The sequence below is a fragment of the Phoxinus phoxinus genome, assembly GCF_949152265.1.
Source record: "Phoxinus phoxinus genome assembly, chromosome: 9".
NCBI classification, from domain to species: domain Eukaryota; kingdom Metazoa; phylum Chordata; class Actinopteri; order Cypriniformes; family Leuciscidae; genus Phoxinus; species Phoxinus phoxinus.
Genome location: NC_136884.1, coordinates 22,338,644 through 22,356,591, shown reverse-complemented (window position 1 = coordinate 22,356,591; position 17,948 = coordinate 22,338,644). Strand labels below are relative to the sequence as shown.

The window sequence follows — 17,948 nt, the reverse complement described above, 5'->3', positions numbered from 1 at the left end:
TTTGTTTTAACGGCACAAACCAGCACAAACCAAGCACAAACGAATGACATCGGTTTGGAGCGATTTGAATGACATGGGGTGGAAAGGGACGTAACACAACCAAAAAAATAATGATCAATATCTCAAACACAAAACCAGCACAAACGTTCGATTTTGCGGCACAAACCAATGGCATAGTTTTGGAGTATTTCGTTTTATGGGGTGCCATCTTCACGGAGGTTGAAAACCTTGGGATCATGACGCTGCATGTCGCTGGCGATGTGAACAGGGCTTCAACTGGGCAGGTGCAGCAGAAGGCTGATTAGCAGCGGCAGGCTGCGTAAACAACACCAGAAGGGCATACGATGTAGTGAAACAGCATAACAGTATGTGATGCAACAAATAGATCCTATAACAAAGGTTTTCTTCTGATTAAAAGAATGACGCTTCAAATGATGTCTTAACGCTTAATATCTTCTTTGCAAAAGAAGTCTTGCGTCACACCATCCTGACCTTATTTCAACACCACTTGAACATTGTGACACCCTTTGGGTATGTTTGTTTGACATCTTTCAACATCTTTACATCATGACACCGTGAAAAACTGAAACAAATAAAATTACATTTAGATGTATAATGTGAGAGTGTATTTCTGTCCATATCACAGTTTCCAAGTCTGTTGCTTATTAAATCAGTAGCAACACACAAAGCACATTAACTTGCAAATTAACGGACAACATCCAAAAAATAACAAACATACCATGTGCGCCTTCTAATAAAAAATAATTCAAACAAAATGATGGCACCCCTTACAAAAATTAACTATTATTTTAGTACAGATGAAACATCTGGCTCATATAGTTAAACCATGGTAACACAAATTAACCATGGTTTTGCTACACTAACTATAGTCTAACCATGGTCTAATCAAAACTATGGTTATCAATCCGCCAAAAAACATGGTTACTACAATTTTACTATAGTAAAACCATGGTTAATTTTCTTAGGGATAACTATATATCTACAACTATAAGATGTTTTTTTTTTTTTTTAAACAGAACTTCAAACTGACTAAATGGTGTTTAATATGTAAGATTAGAGGCAAACCGTGATCACATGACCAGTTTAAAGTTAGGGATGCACCGAATCCAGATTTTTGGGGTTCGGCCGAATACCGAATCCACTGGTTAAGATTCTGCCGAATCCGAAACCAATACCGAATCCTACTCCCATCCTCAGTCCATTAACACAGTAAACACATCAATGAAGTAAACAACGTCCACAGTGGATTTTTCATTTTATTTTATTTTATTTTAACTGTAAAAAAAGAATAAGCAACATTATGCATTAACAGCTGTGATGTTGTATATTGTTTAGGGCCACCACGAGACAAATCGTCATTACAAATTGAACATGTAGCTTGACTCGAATTGCCTTCTTTTGACTGAAAGTACAGCCAAACAACACCTTTTCTGCTCACGAGTTCCATTTTCACTTTCTCACAGCCTACAACATTCGAATGGTCACCTACTGTAACGAGTGGAAATAAGGTGTGGCCCCTTTAAGAGCTGCGCGCGCCCTGTTGAACTGTCTGCAGTGAGTGCAGTCTGTATGCACCTCGATACCCTATGGGGTTATTTCTGTTTGATGCTCATTTTTATCTTATTTTATTAAGTAACGCTGTGGATGGTGAAACGTGTGACAGACAGTTACATGAGTTCGATTGGGGAATAAAGTGCGAGTTGTAAGATGCCAATCGCCTCCGTGAGTATGTCTGGCCTCTGCTATAACTTTAGCTGTGAGCTAAGTTACCGGTATCCCTATTTTTCTTCCTGACACGTTGCACTATGTAGACACTTTCCCGTAATCAACGGCAGCGTGACGTCGACTATCGTAGCGCGCGTATTGCAAGCAAGGATTCGGTTCGGTGGAAAACAATTCTAAGGTTCGGCAAAAACCGAACCCCTTTAAAACCCCCAGTATTAGGCCGAATCCTGTATTCGGTGCATCCCTATTATAAAGACAATTACTTTTACTAAAGTAAAAATACGTAACCATCGCGACAGACAGACCTAGCATCCAGAACACAGATTCCTAATTACATCTCACAAAATAAAGTATTAACATGAATTTAATGATTTCATTCAAAATTCTCATCAGAATGTTAGGTTATTAACTTACTACTGATTGCTAAGGAAACACTCGACAAAACATCTTTGTGTAAGGGATGAAAATGTAACAAATATATGACCAATTGAGAATATAACATTTTATTTAATATTCAACATTAATTGTGATCTGCCTGCATTGACACTATTATACAAGAACTGAACTGAGCTGGACGATGACATCACAGTTTACTCCAGAGCGGCTATATATATATATTATACACGTGAATTAACTGAATTAATAACTTTTTTTAAACAAAAATGAAACATCATTGAACTTACTTAAAGGTAAAATATGTAATATTTTTGCATTAAAATATCCCAAAATCACAAGGCCAGTGTTATATATTTTGTTAAGTTGATTACTTACAATATCCCAAATGTTTCCAACTATTTTTAAATCGTGAGAAAATTGCGATTTTAACCAAGAAAACGGGGCATGTGAGCTGGGAGTCGCCATGCAGTGGCGTCATATCCGCGTTACCCTCGGTTTCCGCTCGTACTGTGTGGAGTCCTGGACAAATGCGGAAGTTGTTGTAGTTGTAGCAAAGAGTATAGAAGAACAAGAGGCGAAACTCTGATGCTTTCTGGGTAACAGCCACTAGGTGGCGCGGCCGCCATTTTGGGGTGAAGATTCCAACTGGAGTTACTGGACAACAGCACAGATAACAGTTACCGTAACAGTTACACATAAACAAACAGAATGACAACGAAGTCCAAGTGGAATAAAAGAAACCAGCTCGGCAATAAACTGCAAAAACTATCAGTGCAGTACAAATCTTCCCTCTCATCGGTTTCCCAAAGACCCTGACAGGTAAATTTGGCCTTTATGGCATGCAACTTATATATTGGTATTAATTCAGTGTTTGAAATGCTAATACTTGAACTTCAAAGAATGTCAAACCAAACTGCAGGTTTTGTGGGGAAAAGAAGACTTGTCTAAGTCTGTGAAATAAACTGTTAAACGGGATTTGATGATCACTAGTCTAGTGATTGTACATGTTGTCATCATTCAGTTAGGATTTGATCTTTAATGTACTTTTTTTATATATAAAGCAGCTGATATTGCCATAGCGACAGCAAGAAGCTAGTGGATAGTGATGGGAAGTCCGGCTCTTTTGGCTCCTTCGCGAACGACACATCACTAGTAGTGGACTGCCGAGTCGCTTTCACCCCAAAATGGCGGAAACGTAGGGCTGCTGCTGGGCGCTGGTGTTGCAATGGAACGTTCTATTGGCTTTCACTTCTTGTCAATATACGTTCTTTGGTTGTAGCGTCTATCAAGCAACAAACGTTAGCTTGTTTTGTGCAGGTGTTATGGAACACAATTATTCTTTACAGATTGCAGCTGGTTCTGTCGACAAGGACAAGTTCCATAAACGTACGGGTCAATTTTATATATTCCAAATGTAGCATTTGGTAATAGTTATGTTTATGTAAGGAAAGTGTTATTGCTTTAGGCTTGTGTTTAGTTTATTGACATTGGTTATCACGTCTGGTGTTTATGGCCATGTAAATAAATATAGCATGTATCATTTCACGATTTTATCACGATTTCTTTTCCACGATGTTGGTTTTACTATTTTGCAAGTGACACTGAGCATTACCAGGGTTTCCGCGGGGTCTTAAAAAATGTCTAAAATTCTGAACTTTAAATTTAAGGCCTTAAAATGTCTTAAAAACGGCCAGATTTTCATCCGAGGTCTTAAATTTCATTTAGTCAGGTCTAAAAAAGGTTTTACCCTCGTTCATTTCCAGAAACGCTGGCCGCAGAAAGTTATTACAAAGTAGCAAAAAAGTATTGAATCGTAGCCCACAAAAGCGGAGCTCTACAGGGGTCTCCAACACGTCGCTCGCGAGCTACCAGCAGCTCGTGTCCTGATTGGAGGTAGCTCGCCAAGGGCCGTTCACATATTGCATTTTGCACGCTCAAGTTCATTCAAATGTAGGTGCGATGAAGCGCGCTCTTAATTGAAGCGACACGCTCATTTATTTCCAGCCCGACGAGGCTCGATCAAGCCCCGAAGTGACAGTGGAAGGAAACGCGACTGGCCCTGGCAGTGGCACGCACTAGCAGGCCCGCTTTTGGCCCGCCAGTGGAAATGCGGTTTGAAAGCTCAGTCAACAAGGATGGGGGTGCACCCAAACACTACGGGTGTTTTTCTCTTCTCCGTAAATAAATCTGTAGCAGAGCTACAGCAAGCATTTTTCGGTGGTGAAAATTCATTAGCTACTAAACCTTCTTTGTCGTTGTGGAGAGTGCAGTGCATGGTTGCATAGCAACGACAGACGCCACGGGAAAATCGGACCAAATTTTACTATTAATAATAAAAGATAAATTACTGACATTTACAATGCACATTAGCTTATCTTTTTTGTCTCATTCTTTATATAAATAATTATTTAAAGGCTTGTTGACATGTTGCAAGACACACTTTTAAAATCTGGCCATCATATTTAATGTTATTATTTTAATGTTTATGTAAACAAAAAGTGCATATTGATGCTAATTTTATTTGTTATTTACTGGTTTTCGACATATAACTTGGTGAATTGATTTCGAGTATTGAAGTGCCAACAAAACGTAAGCGCCCATTTGGGGATACATGCAGAATTTGTGACAAACGGAGGAATAAAACAAGGATAAATATCGGTGGAGAGAGGGAGAAGGGGGACAAAATCAGTAAAGTTCCTCTAGCTGGGACATGAACTCGGGTCTCCCACGATATATGATGGCACACTAGCCCACGACACTATCGTGATCCAATATATCAACATTATAAATTATAGAAAATTGTCGGCCGCGTCCCCGCACCCACGCATGTAATAGCCTATTATGATTTCCGTCATTATTTTAATATATTTGTGTATCAGGTGGGCCGGCCCGCATTGGCCGGCCAGTCCGTGACCGAGATTATGGCAGTGCAATTAAATACAATCGGATTTCTGTTGTTAAAAAATATTAAGCCATTACTTGCAAATGTCCGTTCAAATTAAATTTTACTACGATTGGTTTGAACACGTAAAACAAAACTTCATTAACTATAAACATCCTAAAACTACACAGCATTAACCTAACAAATCATTTGACAAATAGCTGTAACAGGATAATATAGCATAACATTTCGCGTTCCTTGTAGTTAATTCATTATCATGACATAAAATTTCAAGTTCAGACGTACAGGTCATACAAAAACTAATAAATTACCTCATCCGTGATCATGGTTCATTAATTCCATACGTCTCTGGATGTTGAAAACGACATCTCCCATCGTTCCACTCTCCTTCATAGCGTCATCAAGCTTCGCCTTTGTTATTGTTGGAAACAGCTTGTGGCTTAAAATCTTACATACTGTAGCTTTAAACCTTACTTTTCTTGCGGTTAATTCATTTTAATTACATAAAAGCATGTCATTAAACACAACATTTATAAAAATAGAACTTTACCTTATCCATGAACATGATTTTTAGATTCCCATCTGACTGATTTACATCTACGGTGGAGTTAAAAATGACAGTTCCCATCATTCCACACTCCTTAACATCGTCATCAAGCTACGCTGTTGTTGTTGTTTGGAATGTAGCGCCCTCTAGCGGCAGAAAATATTGCATATTGTACCTTTAAGCAGGACTGACGTTATTTTCTTCTGGAAACAAATTTTTTGCATTATTTTCCTGTTATCTCTATAACGCTGCTTTGAACAGGGTTCCCGCGGATCCTTAAAAAGTCTTAAAAGGTCTTAAATTCAAAAAAAATATTTATTTAAGGCCATACAAAAATCTTAAAAAGTCTTATTTTTACTTATGAAAGGTCTTACATTTTAGATGACACTTTGATGTATCTAAATGCTTTCCAAATTAAAACTATCTAATTAGCGTACGTATTATTTTTATTATTTTATCTTTGTGGATTTGCTTGCTCACGTGACAATTCACGTAATTTACGGCAGCGTATTAGCCTACGTCTGTCTCCTGCACGCGAGAGGAGAGGATAAGAGAACGAGTAAATGTTAGTTCAATTGTAAGTTCATTCTTTATGTGCTTAGGAGTGTGCGATATTGTCTACTATGATGATATTGTAATCATTGTTTTAACTGTACGAGGCACTGCGAGCTGACATCGCGTTTGTCTCTCATGCTGCTTTCACTGCGTGATGTGTCAGTGCAGTTATAGATATGTCCCCAAATGAGTTTTTGTCTTATATTTATATCATATTGTGTTGTTATATTAGAATATCACATGAGCAAGAGTGCCGTTTTCCTGTGCACAATTGCAAATGTGCTTTTTATTTTATACAACAGTTAAATTAACAATAAAGTTAACATTGTGAGTTACTTTTTGGACACAATATTGTCAATTTTCACTTTATATCGCAGACGACAATTTCATAATGAAACCGTAGTCCAACAGACAGCGATTATTTTTTTTACTGAAATCCGCGAACGAATCATTTGATTCAATGAACAATCACTTGTTTTTCTGAATGAATCGGCCGTTTGAACAAATCGGTTGAATAATTCCAACAACTCGCTTATTAAGACAGTGACTTGCCGCCCACCTACTGGTGGTTTTAGTTTCATATTTAAAGTATCTTTTAATTAAAATGTTAAAATTATAAATCATTTCATATTTAAATATTGAATAGCTTTATTTATGCAATTGCAAATTAAGTGTAAATGAAGTAATGCCAGTTCGGATGCCGCTTCTGTCACCTCTGCACTGCAAGGATGGATTTTAATTTAATGATTTAATTTGACAGTGGTACTGTCTTATTCTAATATAATTTAATTTGAATGTTAGAATTTGACATAAAAGGTGATGAATACCTCTAAATACGTTTAGAAAAAAATTCCATATATAGGTGAAAATGCCCCTGGAAATCAATTTAAGATGGCAAATATTGCCCCTTAATAAAAATGTTAATTTCAGTCATTACTGTAAACTGACCACTGCATAGAATATAAAAAATATGAATATCTTTGCGAGTCTGCTGTCAGCAACAGGCCTAAACCAGCCATGGTACCAGTACAAAATCAGTAAAATATCATCTAATTATTATCAACAAAACAAGACATATTTTTGTCAATATTGCGCACCCCCAATGTATGGTATTAATTTTGATTTCTTCAGGTCTTAAAGCCTTAAATTTTACTTTTAAATTGTGCAGGAACCCTGTTTGAAACAATCTGTATTGTAAAAAGCACTATATGAATAAATGTAACTTGACTTAACTATAGCAAACAGAAGTAGAAAAATGATTTATTACTTACTTTTCTCGGTTATAACTAAGTTATAGAGGTCTCTGAAGAACGCTGTGTCATCATCCAATCTCAATATAGATGTAAGGAAAGAGAGGAAAAGAGAAGAGATTTTTTTATGACTTTGTCCCCCCAACATGTCTACGTTTGTCATAAATTATCGCAAAAACTGTTTTTTTGTTTCTTCCTATACATTTATATGGCAGTAAAGCTGGTCACAAGGTTGGTGGTTCGAATCCCACTGCTGCTACTAATGATATATATATAACTGATTCTAGATTGATAATAATCAGATAGATAACTGATTATAGTAAATTATACTATAGTTTTACAAATATTTCTGCTTCATTTATTTTCTAAAAACTATTGTAAACTAGTAAATTATTTTATTACTGAATGCATCCATTACAACAAAAAGTATAGTTCACAAGTAACTATATATTTTAAATTATACTATAGTAAAGGAAAACACAAAAAACAAGGAGAGAAGCATTTATGATCAAAATACCAAACTTACATTTTATTGTCATATAAAAAAAAAAAAGTGCAATAGAACAGGAAATTGAGAACTATATACAAGGATAACTATATACAAAGATAACTATTTACAAGAAGTATACAAATACATTCACTTATTTTATATCCTCCAACCACTGCTCTGTTGGCACTGTCTCTACTGATGGGCAGTAAACAATGTCCTTATACTGGCTGTGCCCAGTCTCTGCTGTTCTGAACTGCCCGCATTTCTTGCACGTGTTGTGCTGCACTTTTCGGGTCAGTTTTCGAATTGGAGCAGGAGGGACAGAGGAGAGACTGACCCCGAGAGCCTGTGGAGCAGCAACCAGGACGTGCCCCTGTGAAGGGCCCCTGAACATCAGGAGTTGAGTGTCTGGGGGTGGAGCAGGAAAGAGTTACCGCTGGGTTGGTGGTGTCTCAGCTGCTGGTGCCAAAACTACTGGGGCTGAAGGGATATTCCTCTTCCTCTTGGCCCACAGTGCTACTTGGTAGGTGGTACTGGTGAGCCGGGCCTGGCTGAGGGGGTGCACATGGGCAGGGAGCAGAGGGTCAGCAGCCACAGACAAGCGGCTAGGCAGTTCCAGCCCCTGCATCACTACCGCATTGTCCTGTTTTTTTACCCGGCTGTTGTGCCACTGAACCAAGGTGGTGTGGCTCACGTCCACCAGCTGGATGCAGGTCTGCTGCATTACTGTTGCATTGGCCAGAATGCACTGCCTGATTTTCCTGTAGTCCCCCAGGATGAGGTCCTATCTGGACACTGTGCCAGTCCCCTTCTTCTTGGGACTCCGGTGGATGGCACAGAGCCTGACGAAAATAGTCTCAATCAGGCGAGAACAATCTGGCCACTGGGCAAGTGGGGCAGTGGTGGTGGTGAGTGCGTGCCTCTTCACACTCTCCACCCCTGGAGTGAACTCCTGCCAATTCTTGGGGGACCTGAACCTCCCAGTATCCAGCCTGCTCTTGTGTCTGGGAGAAAACACAACTCTCTGCTTGTCGTAGTCCATCAGGTTCAGCCAAAGAGCAACTATATTGCTCACCTAAGCAGAGAAGAGCATATAATACAGAGCAAATGAGAAAAGAAACAAGCAAGTGTAAACATGTATGACAAGTCAAAGAGGGAAAGTAGAAAAAGTTGAATGATCCTTACCTGCTGGTTAGTGAGTGCCAGAGAGGGATGGTTCCTGAGCTCCACAAGACACTCCGCCAGGCTGTCGACCCTGTCCAGGACTGGCAAACTAAAGTCATCCGCAGCCTGAAAAAAATAAAGATATGAGCAACCATATGAGGACAGTGAAATGGGACAAAAAGCAGATGCATATACACTGGTCTATATAAATGCCAGGATTGATTATTGCATTCTAAAATGTCAGCAGACTGTGACAATAATTTAGACATTTGTAATACAAAAAATGTAGCCTGGGTGCCAGCCCGAACTAGCCTGGTAATACCAGACTCTGCTACTTCACTTTGCTTCGTAGACAGAGTCTGGAATGGCATAATAGAGAAGTGTTTTCTCTCTCGCTAGGGGGCGCTTGTCTGAAGTTTAAAATCATTGGTTACCCGTAAGCCAATCAGATAAGTTTAGTTAGGACGTATGTTATGCGCCTGTACAGCCGCATCGAACCACAGACATCATGCATCGAACTCAAATCTATGATCGAACTTCCACTGTAAACACATGATGATGCGAGCGAAATACCGGAGTGAACATGGCTGTAAACGACTTTTGCAGATTATGCGAAGTTAATCTACGCATCCACGGTACAATCACGACCTCTAAACTTATTTTTGACAGAGTGAAACAAAAAAATATTTGTAGCCAAATCTCAAATTTAGGATTAGATCTTTTAAACACAGCCAGTGCCGCTGCTAGCCATTTTGGTGCCCTAAGCATAATTCCTTTATGATGCCCTCTACCCCGAGAAGCTTCATGAGGCACGTGCGCGGTCTCTTGCTCTCTCTCCCTCTCTGACGTGCACGCGCTACACGGTTTGGAGCACAGTCTCTGTCTCGCGGGCGCGATCGCTCTAGATTCAGGAGATTTTAACTAATTCGCGGGCGTCAATGAGCCGCTATCAATATGCGGGAGACTCCCGGAACGCAATTTTTTGGTGCCCCTTCAGCTCTTGGTGCCCTACGCACAGCGCGTGGTGGGAGCGACGGCACTGGTTCACCATAACAGAGCGAATTGCATCCCGTGTCTCGTTTCGGTTTTCGATTTCTCTGACCTACAATGTAAAACTCGGCGCTTAGCGTCTACGTCACGGCTCTCAGCCCGCCCTCTGTTCGTTGATTGGCCCGGCCGTCTGAAGGCCGGTGGAAAACTGAAAGATAGGCCGCTATCTCAGACTAACTACAGGAGCGAAACGAAATTAGCGGAAGTAGGAAGTCTGACGTAGTCAGGCTAAGCCCGCCCACAACATTTTTTGGTTGGGAAGTTCGGTCTGGACTCGATCCGTTGAGGAGTAATTATGCTCGGCTCCCATAAGGCCAAGCCAATCAAATTGCCAGGGCATTTAATCGATGATGGACAGATGATCTGCGGTTACGTAATCACCACGTCATCAAAGAGCGGTTGAGTTGAATTGGTTTTCAACAAAGATGATTGCAGCTGGAGAATTGCGATGTTTAGATTCCGCTATCGCGTCTGTTATAAAAGAAATCGACAGCGCATCAATTTTAAAAGACGAACAGAGAACTGCAATCAAGGCATTTGTCAATCGGAAAGATGTGTTTGCCGTCCTTCCTACGGGATTCGGCAAAAGTTTAATTTATCAGCTGTCTCCGATGGTCGCTAAGAAGATAAGACGCAATGAAAACCAATGGAAGGGATGGGCTCACGATCTCTTTTCTCTGAAGCCTCAGGTGAACACGCTTCTTCAGCTTGGTCTCTTTCATCGTCTTTCCATTTTTTTAAATCAGTCAAGTCGCGTTGCAGCCGTGTTATAAAGTTGAGACAGGGCCGACAAATGCGAGAAGATTTATTTGCTTTATTGTCGAGATCTAATCCTAAACGGAGAACTTGTTCGTATACATACACCTTTTGTATTTCTCTCAAAAATGCTATTAGTGCTTGTACGTACTCCGCAAATTCTTACATTCTTTTTTTAACAATGGCAAAGATCGTTTAATTTACTACTTCTTCCAGCGTGCGTGCAGTTGAGCTCTGTTGACAACTATGCGTTGCTCTTATTGGTTGTAGGTTCAATTGAGTGCAGAGGGTTTTTTTTCCTGGTTCGGTTAAGACACGCCTCATAATCAAAGCCCTATGGAGCAGTATAAGACTCACATTCTGCCTAGAATATGAGTATGACGAAGTCAGGCTACAAAAAATGTAAGGTGTCTTTACCGACAGCAGATCTGATATCCCCTACGTAACTTTTAATAAGCAGGGGAAAGTCCAGACTTTAAATAAATAACCATTTAAATGTTTAAAAATGTTTAGTATGTCAGGGTTTTAGAATGTACAGGGAGACTGGTAATGTTTTCACATTAAAATTAGATGATTTCCTATTAATTCAATTGAATGTGAGGGAATACTAATGTGTCATGAGCAATCCAGTCATTATATAGATCAGTGCACATTTAACCAAGTATTTACATACCGCAGACTCATCAGGAGATGCTGAGGCACCTGGCTGCGGCATGGAGGAGGCAGCAGACTGGGTGGACGAGGCAGCAGGCTGGGTGGATGAGCCAGCGGGACAGGTGGATGAGGCAGCGGGCCGGGTGGATGAGACAGCGGGCCGGGTGGATGAGGCAGCGGGCCGGGTGGATGAGGCAGCGGGCCGGGTGGATGAGGCAGCGGGCCGGGTGGATGAGGCAGCGGGCCGGGTGGATGAGGCAGCGGGCCGGGTGGATGAGGCAGCGGGCCGGGTGGAGGAGGAGGAGGCAGTAAGGGTTGGCAGGAGCTGGCAGGAGGGAGCAGCCAAGGTGGATGAGGCAGCAGGCTGAGACGGGGTTGCTGCAGGCTGAGAGAAGGTAGCAGGCGTGGTGGAGGAGAAAGACTCAGAGGAGGGCATAAAGCAGTAGGAGACAGAGAAGCTTGGGTCATCGGTAAGACTTGACACAGTAATGTCATGAACCTGGTCTTCACTGAAGCCCTTGTCTTCTTCGTCCACGCCTTCATCTACATCCACCAGCATGTTCTCTGTCTCCTCTGAGTGGGGATTCACCACCAGGGGCTGTCCAGTCTGACTCAGGAGATAGTCAACACCAAGCAGCTCTCCTATGAAAAAAAAAAAAGCCCACACATACATGACTAATTATATTCAAAGCATTCTGTCCAGATATAATGCAACTGTAATCAGACTCAGTGTATGGTTGGCTTTGTTAATGGGAATAATAAAATGATAGACTCAATCTCTAGTTGGAACATTGAAAACCCACAAATTAAAAATAATGTAGCCAGATAAGGTTAAGACATACCAGTGTATTTGGCAGGTGCCCTGAATGTTGGCACAAAATCCTGGCCAAACACAGGCTGTTGGTGTTGACGCAGTGAGCCATATCCCCAGAGTAGGTGAGAAAGGAAGCTGGCTTGCTGGTCACTGCCGCAGTCCCCCGATCCTGATTCCACCTGTTTAGGCCTTCCAGGAGGTAGAGCTAGAAATTCATTGCATTGGCACTGGTTCCTAGAAGAAGAACAAAACATTTATGCCACTGTGAAAGGACTTGCCTTTCAATCTGAATAATGCATCGCAGTTATTTAAGACATCATACATGTGAGACACTAACCTGGCATGAACCTGTTCAGGTGGCAATGAAAAGATTCCAGGGATGTGGACCCTTTGGCACAGCGATACCTGGTCAGGATGACCCCCGCCTTTTTGGTGGTGCCCACCTCAGTATATAGAGTGGCACTTCTGGCAAATCCTGGATGCACCTGACATGGTGTTTCTGCACACGCCAGATGTGCTCCATGCGCACTTGATCCAGCAGTGGCACACCCATAAGGTCCCTCCCATTTGTCCCCCCCCCCCAGCTCCTGCAGCAGTCTATCAATGAGGCGAATGGTGTCCTCCTCACTGCGCGTCCTCCTATGACAGTAAAGGCTGAGGTCCCTTTTACTGATGCTCCTGTCCACCAGGAGGTCAGTGATAGCTGGCATACCCTCCTGCATCAGCTGTTGTTTATTCGCCAGCCGCAACAGGTTGAGGTCCTCCGCATCCCACTCAAAAATGCAGGCAGACAGGCATCCCATGAAGGTTGGGTAGAGGGGATGGGCATCGATGGTGCAGCCCAAGGCCAGCCTTCTCATGAAGTGCCAGATGTCCAGCTGTATGTGGAGGTCTGGCCATTCCCCAAACCTGGTCTGCAGCTTACTAGTTGTCCCCTCACTCACGCAGCAGCCACAGTCCACGATAGACAGGGTGGAACGGCTGCCTGGTGGTACCGCTCCATGTCACCAGCCACCATCCTGTCCAGTCCTGGCCCCTCCTGCACCGACAGGACACTGGTCAGTATCTGGCTGACCTCGTTGCCAATGGAGGTCACCCAGAGTGCTATCCCCCGTCCATGGCCAGCCAGCTTCTTTGTGATCTGGAATTTACAAATGAGGAGCTCTTTTCCAAAACGCTATAAATCCATTTCAATAGGTTTCAGTAAAAAAATGTTTTTTACCTAGACCCACACATTTTGTGAATATTCAATTTATTCTATTAAAATGTTTTTTTTTTTTTGCTCAGTCTGAACATGTTGAACAATGATTATTAAATCAAACAACAATATTGTTGATGATAAATTCAAAGTCTTTAAAAAAAAAAACAAGAGAACATGCAACATATATAATTAGCGACTCATACTATAAATGAATATAAATTAAATAAGTGCAAATGCATGAAATAAATTAAAACCAAATAAACTAAATAATAACATTAAAGGATTAGTTCACTTTTAAAGTGAAAATTCTGTCATCATATACTCACCCTTAAGTTGTTTCAAACCTGTATGAATTTCTTTCCTCTGCTGAACACAAAGGAAGATATTTAGAAGAATGTCAGTAACCAGACAGTTTTTGGTTCCCATTGACTTCCATAGTAGAAAAAAAATATACTATGGAAGTCAATGGGAACCAAAAACTGTCTGGTTACTGACATTCTTCTAAATATCTTCCTTTGTGTTCAGCAGAGGAAAGAAATTCACACAGGTTTGAAACAACTTAAGGGTGAGTATATGATGACAGAATTTTCATTTTAAAAGTGAACTAATCCTTTAATATTTGTCCACATAAAACAAATAATTTTAAAATAACAAGCATACAAATACCAGTCCTTAAATACAAAAATGTTAAAAATACATTCAAATAATTTAGTAATACATTTAGGCTAATAGTCATTCGGTGCCGAACCTGAAAAAAGTAATGATAGTAAGCCTAATTATAACAATATTCAGTCCTACTATACGTGTTGTAGCCATTAAATACGTGCATTTTGTTTCATATTTGTTAAAATATTATAATGTTATTTTTTCCCCCATCTATGTTGATTATGAAAAGTCTACAGCATGACTAAGATAGGATGCGCACTATATCGGGAGACATGGTCAGACATGATTTTGGCCACTTAAGTTTTGTTTTGTAGAAAGCCTTTCTTTAAAGTGAGTTTCGTTTTGTATAAATTGTATCTTAATTTTGATAATTTTTTCATCAACCAATTGCCTGAATTTAATAAATAAGAAGCAAATAGCAGACAATATAATCATGACATGAAGGCGGTCACTTGCATTGCACGTGAACTGGAGCGCATATCATAAATTAACCGAAACTCAGCATATGCCTCACACTCACAGACATGAGAAATATATCTATATAGAAAGCTTGAAATGTCTTTAAACTAAACAATTAACAACGAAAAAGAAATAGGCTAGCCTACTCTCATTATGTAATCCATTACATGCATTTCTCTCTATAGGCGTGTTCACACAGAAAACACTAGTTTATTAATAAAAAATAAAATAAAAATGTTGATTTTCGAACGATATTCGACTTTTGCTCCTCGATTGTCGAATGTCATTTTTAGCAGAAGTTATAAAATAGTTTAAATTTATCATCAGATCGTCCGGCGACAGTCTCTCGGCCTGACAGAAACCTTTGGCTGCAGCTTTGTGTTGACATCCCACTGTTGGTATTAACGCGCCACCTGAGTTACGAACCTTCTTTTTTTTTGATTTTCTTTGTCCAGACTGCGTTTTCTACCCCCAGGTGTAGGGTCTCACTGGTTCATCAAGGCCATCAAAAGTGTTTTCACAGTTTTAAGCACTCATTTTGAGGAATGAATGAACATAAACAAACCTCTGTTCACGTTGGATTGCGTAGAACGCTCACCGAATTCTGATTGGTCGAGAGGATGCATCGCGTTTAGGCTAAAAATAGATTCGGCGCTTATCGCGTTTTGGAAAGGAACTGCATCTTGCAGTACATTTTAAACAAGGAAATATAGCGATTTGGCATGAAACGTTGATGGAGCAGTGAATAGGTTCAGTACACAGCAAAATGACATGACAAACAAAAAATTTTTTAAATGCCGTTTATCGCGTTTTGGAAAAGAGCTCTTTAAATGTAACGACACATTCAGAGATCTGAACTTATTGTTTTAAGAGAGAAAAATCGAATTTGAGAATTGAAAATATCTATCTTGCTGTATTTAAAGCCCATAGTGTAGTTTTTTTTTTCTTTTTTTTCTGGCAATGTTCTAGTTGGTAATAAACATTTAAACCGTTATCCATTGTATTTGATGTTGTAGGGTATTACAAAAAAGAAATATAATAAGAAAAAGTAGGTGATATTTTAGCGGTTAGCAACAGGTTAGCGATGATTCTTATTTCTCCCACAATGCATTGCATGACGTCACTTGAGGTACTCGCTTTTGGACGACAGACGAAAGCCCGCGGCCCGCCTTGATACCATTGAGAGAGAGTGAGACAAGTAGTGAGAGTAACTTAGCAGCTAGTGAAAGAGTGACAGTGTCAGATATAAGTAAATATATGGATATAGATAGATAGATTGATATCATAACATAACATAGCATAGATAGATAGTGAGAGATAGCATATCATAGCATAACAGATAGCTTAGAGAAAGAGAAAGAGTAGATAATAAATAGACAAAATGGTTTATTACTGTGTTTGTGGCGGGTGCAAGAACTCCAGCAAAACTGGACATAGGGTCCATTGTTTCCCCAAGGACAAAGGGATCTTCCGAAGCTGGGTGCAATTTGTCAAGATTAGGCGGGCAGATTTTTCAGCTAGCTCTGTAACCGCCTACTCGAGAATATGCAGCGCGCATTTCTAGGAGGAGGATTACCACTCAGGGGATGCCAAGATGGTCTCACTTGGTTTAAAGAGTGAGAGGATGGTTAATTCCTACCGCCATGCCGTCTGTGAATGCAAACCTCTCTGCTTGCCCTGTCGAGAGACACCGTCTGCCGCAAGCGAGATATTGCCACGGTAAGCATCATGCTAACGTTAATGTTTACAAGCTGCGTGTTAGCTAGCTCTGTGTGGGTCAGTGACGTGCCGCACTGATTTGCACTTCCAGGAGCAATACATATTGTATATTTATATAAAATAGGTTTAAAATTATATATGTTTTAATCTCACATCATTTGTCCTCCTCACTGTTCATAATTGTGTGAAAATTTCAAAAATAGGTAACTTTTAGACTATTAATGTGGTAATGTAATACGGTCAAATGGAATTCACTTAAAGTTATTTAAGGCGAGACACGGCAGGCAAAAACATCGTTTTTTTTTTCACGGTCAATTTTGAGATTTTGGGCTATTTGTCTTCAATAACATGTCGTCTTTCAGACTTGTGCTGAAAAAAAGTCCAAAATACACTTTTAGGTCTTTATTTTACTACACTTTGTCTATTTGCGTCTGTAGATTTCTCTGAAATTCAACAAAAGTTGGCGTTCTAAATCAACGCGCTGCTCCGCGATCTCTCTCTTCTTCCTTTTAATCACGCACACGTCTGTAAAGCTCTCTCTCTTCTGTACAATGCTGTCGGATCCAAAGATGGTCATTTCCTTTTAATCAGTAACCAATCGGGAAAGTAAAATGGGCATTTAACCCTAAAAGCGAAATCTCATTGGCTGATGTCAATTTCTGACAACCTGATTCGTTCAGATGCATCATGTGACGCGCTCTGACATTCAGATGTGTTTTTGACTGTTTTTCTGCTCAGTTGAAGGCCATAAATGCTGTGTTTATAAGTTTTGATGTGATTTAGGTGGTTTGTATTGTTGTTGCTAATGATTTGATAAGATATTGTGTCAGTAAATAGTTGTTTCCACTAAAAAAGTATGATTTTTTACATTACAAATCTTTAAATGCCTTTTTCTCAAAATGACTTTTCTCTCATACTCCAAGTCTGAAATCTCCTCTTCAGTAGCACCTATACACACCAAACTTTCCAGTCTTGTACCTAGTTATATTATGAAGAGAATTACAGAGGGATTTGTAAATATATTATTCCTAGCCTGATTTATATAACATTTTATTCCAAAAAACATGGCGAGAATAAATTTTTTAAGGCTATTGACAGTATATTCTGATTTACAGGATAACAAAAGTAGATATCCATAAATCCCTCTGTATTTTTTTCCCCATCTAATATGTGAACACAATGAAAAAATAATTTTGAATCTGGCTTTATCCAATTCTGAGATTTCGTTTTTTAAAATATAGGCAAATTAGCGCATATTTTATTAGATAATGCCTAATTTGCATATTTAAACATTAAATTACAGAAAACTTGTAATACATTTTTTTTCTCATCTTAATGTAGGTAATCAACTGGGAAAGTTTCATGGTGATATCTGCTAGTTAAAAATATTACCCTATTCACCTGTAGTGTCTCGCCTTAAGACAATTGCATTTAAAATTATTAATTTTTTTTAAAAATGATAAAATTTTTAATTTGGCATATTTTTTCAAGTCTTAAGATAAGCATATTAAAGTATCCGTAAGATAGACCTTTAAGAAATGTCATTAGTATCTAAAACAAATTGTTCATGTCATACGGT

The 17,948-nt window shown here is 39.7% G+C and overlaps 1 protein-coding gene across 1 annotated transcript; it reads right to left on the bottom strand.

The window, feature by feature from the left end:
* Positions 1–8,185: 8,185 nt before the first annotated feature.
* Positions 8,186–12,616, bottom strand: LOC307003619 (uncharacterized protein). The gene is made up of 4 exons (XM_079622295.1): positions 12,353–12,616; positions 11,530–12,152; positions 9,072–9,176; positions 8,186–8,961 (listed from the first exon to the last, which is right to left on the bottom strand). The coding sequence occupies exons 1-4, from the start codon at positions 12,576–12,578 to the stop codon at positions 8,671–8,673; spliced, it is 1,245 nt and encodes a 414-aa protein (XP_079478421.1). The 5' UTR covers positions 12,579–12,616; the 3' UTR covers positions 8,186–8,670.
* Between the last annotated feature and the right edge of the window lie 5,332 nt (positions 12,617–17,948).